General features: G+C 50.2%; 1 protein-coding gene across 2 annotated transcripts in view; it reads right to left on the minus strand.

Moving 5' to 3' along the window:
* Window positions 1-5,813, minus strand: part of KCNIP1 (potassium voltage-gated channel interacting protein 1) — a 367,558-nt gene that overhangs the window by 16,813 nt on the left and 344,932 nt on the right. For both annotated transcript variants that reach the window (XM_006148355.3, XM_027771823.1), the window contains exons 2-4: window positions 3,874-3,998; window positions 2,541-2,610; window positions 578-648 (exon numbers count right to left, since the gene is read on the minus strand). In XM_006148355.3, the coding sequence (XP_006148417.1) occupies window positions 578-648; window positions 2,541-2,610; window positions 3,874-3,998 (266 nt within the window). The remainder of the gene's footprint in view (window positions 1-577; window positions 649-2,540; window positions 2,611-3,873; window positions 3,999-5,813) is intronic.

Here is a 5,813-nt window from a genome sequence, read left to right on the forward strand (position 1 = left end):
GGAAACGCGGAGCTCCGCGTGTGCTCACACCTCAGGTTCAGAGCCCCGCCGGTTACCGCGTAGTCCCGGGCTGCACTTGTCCCTGCACGGGACCAGGGGGATTGTGGTCCGGGCTAGCATGTGGACCGTGGGAACATACCGCCTGCCTCCGAATCCCCCTTTCCCACTTGCTGGCTGCTCGACCTTGGGGAAACCACTCAGTCTAGCGTCTCTTTGTCTTACCTTCCTCTTCTGTAAAACGGGGGAGTAATGAAGGTGTGCCTTGCAGTTACCTCAAGGCGGAACGAGCTGGGTGAGAGGAAACGCTCAGAGCCCGCGCATGCGCACTCGAGGAAACGCGCACAGCACGCGCATGCGCACTCCTGTGAGCCCCAAGGCCTTACTCTTGGTCCCAGGAGTTCCTGGAGGGTAGGGGAAGCCACTACTTTCTGTATCTCCAGGCAATACTTATTCAATGGATAAAGGCCTCTTTATCTGGACTTGCTAATGTAACCCTTGGCCTGACACCTGACACCCGTGGTTTAGAGGGACCTGGGAACTCCCAGAGTAGTCCCGAGAGACCGAGAGACAGGCGTACCTCGAACTTCACGGAGCCCGTCTGGGTGGTGTCGAAGGCGTTGAAGAGGTAATGGGCATACGTGCTGGCATCTGCAGGGCAGAGGAAGGGCAGGTGATGGGGGCACAGGGGGAGAGGCAGGGGTCCAGCCAGTAACAGCAGAGGCGGGGGTGGGGGGGGCGGGAGGGGGGAGTAGGGACGGGGGGGGGGGGGGGGGGGCCCAGCCAGTCACAGCAGAGGCGGGGTTGGGGGGACAGGAAGGAGGAATCAGGTACGGGCTGTCTACTCAGTTCCGGGCTTAGGCGGAAATCAACTCTAGCCAGAGGCAAGAAGCCTGATTCTCCCTCTAGCCATCTGGACAGAGCGACTCCCCGCCTGCCATTCCTTGGGGAGGACACCGTGGTGGCTGCGTGAAGGTTCTCCTGAGTGCCATCACAATTCCACAGATGAGCATTCGCCCAGGGGGAGGCAGGCCAGGGCTCAGATCGCAGCTCAGATGGCACAGAGCTGTGCGACACAGGAATCCACAGCAACCTCTCTGTTTCTGTTTCCCACTCTGTACAATAGGAGGTAATAAGACCAATCTTGAAAATTTTCAAAAAGTACATTACTATAGGGCTTTGCCGGGCCCATGGTGAACATTCTAGAAGAGCGGCTCAGTGGGACTCAGTACACTCTGACTCCAGGGCGCTGACCCCCACAGAGGGTGGGGGCCCTGTCTGAGCCCTACACCCAGGAAGGTACCTGTCTGCTGCCAAAGAGGTCCATGGGAAAGAGAGCCCAGAAGTGTTGGGAGGTCTGGGTCTCTGGGGGCCCAGGGAAGAGGTCCTGCAGGGACGCTCCCAGACACAGGGTGCACCTGTGACACATGAGAGCTGGGCCAGGATAGGTTCCACAGGAGCCAGGCAGGGCACACGGCCAGGTGCCGTGGGCCCGGCACACTCACTACCCAGTTTTCCAGGAACAGCCCTGTGTCCTCTGCATCTGTTAGAATTAGCTTAGTTTTATAGTATAGAAGGTGTTTTCTAGTTCTTTTTTTTTTTGGAGAGGTTTTTGCTATAGGGCACATGCATTCACCAGACAGACAGAGACAGAGAGACAGAAAGCAAGAAATCACCCCCCAAGGGGGATGGCCACGCCACAATCCCTTCTCCTCCATTCTCCTCTCTGGATCTTGTACATGTATGTACAATGTGCTTGGCGTGAGTTTAAGACACAGGGTCTGGGACTCAAACTGCAGTCCACTACATGGGAGTCCAGTGACATAGCCATTATGCCAACTACTGGTCCCATTTTTTTTTTAAGAGAATTTTATCTTAGGGCACATGTGCTCACTGGAGAGAGACAAAGACAGAGACAGAGAGAAAGTGAGAAATCACCCTCCGACCATCCTCCCAAGGGGGGTAGTCATGCCACATTCATTCTCCTTCAGGATCTTGGGCATGCACTCTGGTGATTTTCAAGCCGCTGAGTCTGGGACTTGAACCACAGCTGCCATAAGGGAGTCCAGAGACGTAACTACTATGCCACCTGCTGGCCCCACTAGTTCTTTTTTAAAATTCCAGCTTGTCTCAGCTCTTTTAAGGAAAAAAAATGGGGAGTGTCTGACACAATGGTTGAGGGAACAAGGCAAAGGTGTGTGCCAGACTGTTGTGGGATCTAATCTTGGCCTGCCCTCATTACCTGTGTGTCCCCGAGAAAATGACTGAAGTTCTCTGAAACTCAGTTGCCCCTTTTGGGATCATCATACCGCCTTCTAGAGCTGTTATGAGGCTTGAGAATACTGCACTGTCTTTCCTCCTTTTCTGGAGTGAGTTCATTTTCCGAGCTCTTTTCTGCCAGGGGTTTAGAGAATTCCACACCTTGAAATAGGGGAGGTACCCTGCCATGAGGAGGGGCAGGTAACAGGAAGGGGCATTTGGAGAAAGGGAGACTGCTCACCAGAGAGGGAGCAGGGCAGGATCTCTACCAGGGCTGGACTCACCTCCATGAGGGAAAAACTGAGCGTAGATCTGCTTGAATGTTTCCTCATTGACCACACCACTGGGGCACTCCTGTGTGAAGGGAGAGAGAGTCAGTAGGAGGTGCCTGTGGCCTGCTCTGGAGGAGTGGACTGGGCCCACCTCCAGGACCTAGAGTTCCTCATGATCCCTGGTGGGCAGGGACTGGACAAGCGCCTGTGTTCCTCTGTGTCTCCCCGGTGAGAGGCTGGGCGGTAGCCCCTCCTCAGGACTAAAGCTGTTTCATGAAGGGTTGAGGGGCCATCGGAGAATGGACACTATGGGGCAGAAAGAGTTTGGACTCTGGGATTAGAAAGATCTGGGTTGATCTGGGATGCGAAGTGTCTTCTAGGTGGTCTCCTCTGAGACCCTAGCTTCTAAGCATTGTGACTTGGGCCAAGACTTTGTCCACCTTCAATATCCTTGTCCATAAAATGGGGCCATCACGACCTTCACGACGAGGCTACCGTGGGGTTTAACATATGACATGATGTGGAACTGAGCCTGGGGCAGATGCCAATCCATGTCAGTCTCTGTCCTGAATGCCATTGCCTCAGCCTGGTGCTCAGCTGGCAGCCTTCCCACAAGGCTCTGCTCCAGCCCAGCTGCTGACACTGCCTCTACGAGGCGGGAAGGAAAGAAGCCTGGTGGCAGGAAACCAGACACGTGACAAGCACAGATGAGGCAGCTGTGGAAGGGAGAGGCGCCCAGCCTTGTCGGCTCACTTCCAGGGGTGTTCGAATCTCTCCGTCAATGTCTTGGAGAACATCGTGACCGTGGTCACTTTGGAACTCAGCAAATGCACCCAGGCTGCACCTGGAGGGAGGGTGACCAGAAGCACCTCCCGGGAAGCTTCCCACATGGCTCTCAGGACAGAAGTTCCCAGCAAGAGGAAAGGAGAATCTGATCTCACTGGGTTCCAGCTCTATTTCTCATAGTAAATGAATACATTGGCATTCAGTATTATACATCGGCCTCTGTGAGATTGGTTAGCATAAGTCAGTAGACCTAAGGCCTAGCCTTCTGAGGCACCAATAGGGTGGCTAGTGTGATGGTTAAGTTAAGCCTAAAACCTGGGCCAGGGTGAATTCTCCAGGCTTGTATCACCCTGAAAGTGTCTGGGCATCGATGGGTTTATTATCTACTAGGATTGGCTCATTCTCATGGAAGCCTTTCTTGCTAACCTGGCGACTCCTTCTTATGGCTCCTTTATAGAGGTGGCCTTCCTCATATGACTACACACATGGGAAACTCCTCGGCATTTGGAAGAGTTCTGGTCTGAGTGGAGCCCCGTACCCAGTGCTGTGCGGGTCTTACGTTTTTGAAGCCTCGATAAAGGACTTGCAGCTCCCTCTTGGTGAAGTTGGTCTGGGCCTCCAGCTGCTCCAGCCCTTCAGGCCGATGGCAGACCATGGTCATCTCCAGCTCATCTTCAATCTTATCTGGAACCAGAGGAGATGGCGTTGGAGTGGCTGAGCTCTGCGGTCAGACCACAGCCTGGGCTGTCAAACAAGTGGTGTCATGACATGGGACTGTGGACTGGAGTTGCATGCCAATGGCCTTTCTGCCTTGCACCCCACTTCCTGGCACAGTCACTCTCTGTCTCATAACCAGTCCACCCCGTTTTTCTAGGTGTCTGATACCACACAGGAGGAAGCTTCGGCGATAAATGTGTCAGAGATAAATCTGTCCCAAGTGGAGGTGGGATCAGAGTGCTCAGAATAAGTTCACATGAAAACTTTGCTCTTGCTTTCAAAATAACCTCATTGCGTATTTGAATTTCTCCCCACTGAACCTTCAGATCATCCCAGAGACATAGGCAAGTGAGCAGGATGATTAAACCCCCCCAAACAGCAGAGGGAAACACATTTATTAAAAAACAGAATAAACCTCACCATTTGGGCCAACTAGAGAAAAGCTAGCGTGATATAGTTTAAAAAGTAAAATTATGGCATGTTAAATACTATCCCCAAACTCTGAGTGTACCCTCCAGTGTATGGCTGCTGTAATACTTGCCAGATATCCTTACATACAGTCGCCCTTGGTATTCATGGGGGACTGGTTCCAGGGCCCCCTGCACACCAAAATGCGTGGATGCTCAAGTTCCTTATATAAAGTGGTATATGCACACACTTTAAATCATCTCTAGATGACTTACAATACCTAATAACAATGTGAATGTTCTGTAAATAGTTGTCATACCATTTTAAAATTGGCACTACTTTTTGTTTATAGTTTGTTTATTTTGTGCAGGGTGAGCAGGTGCGTAAAGTGTATACATGTCTCTAATTGGCGTCAGTTTCTGTGTGTTGGATCTTTTCTACAACGGTCACTTCCCCTTTTAAGACTTTGATCCTATTGCAAAAGGAATCCATTAAAGTAAGCTTGCCTTTTGTCATATTCCTAAAAGCGAAGGATGTTTGGGTAAGGCTCTACTAATTTGGTAATAATTCCTAATTGTCATTTTTTTTAAGGCGCTGGGTGACACATACCTCTAGCCTTATCCTGCTGTGAGTAAGGGAGAAGATTCAATATAAATAAGATGCTCTGTTTATACAACATAGCAAGTGGCCAATTTCCTCATAGTTTTTACAGAGCCTTTAATTATTGTTATGTTTGTTCTAATGGATTAAATAGCAATTATCTAAGTACTGAAATCAAAGAGCAGAAAAAAGGAAAGAAAAAGGAAAAATGTTCACATAGGTCTAATTCAGAATGCTCAAGTATTTTACCTATATTTTAAACTCATTTTAAAATAGAAATCAATTGTTGGTTTAACTCTCCTGGCATTAGATCTAATGGCACTTTTCTTGGTTGGTTTTTTGATTTGCTAGAGAGCATATGCACTAGCCAGAGAGAGACAGGGAGAGAGAGAGAGAGAGAGAGAGAGAGAGAGAGAGAGAGAGAGAGAGAGAGAGGGAAAGTGAGAAAGCACCCCACCTCCACATAGGGGATGGTCACAAAGCAATCCCTTCTCCTCCATCTCTGCTCTAGGATTTTGGGCATGCATGCACACGTGCCTGGCATGTTTTTTCATGAACAATGTGGTTGGCCATGTGAATCCAGCTGCCTCAACCATCATGCCATCGGCTGGCCTGATCAAATAGCACTTTTATTTTTAAAATGCATGTACAGTTAGCTGTGTGTGTGTGTGTGTGTGTGTGTGTGTGTATACTTTTTGTTTGTTTGTTTGTTTTTGTTTTTGCTATAGGGCATGTGTGCTTGCCAGAGACAGAAAGAGACAGAGAGAGGGAAAG

Source organism: Tupaia chinensis, unplaced genomic scaffold (assembly GCF_000334495.1).
Source record: "Tupaia chinensis unplaced genomic scaffold, TupChi_1.0 Scaffold000234_1, whole genome shotgun sequence".
In the NCBI taxonomy this organism is placed as follows: Eukaryota; Metazoa; Chordata; class Mammalia; order Scandentia; family Tupaiidae; genus Tupaia; species Tupaia belangeri.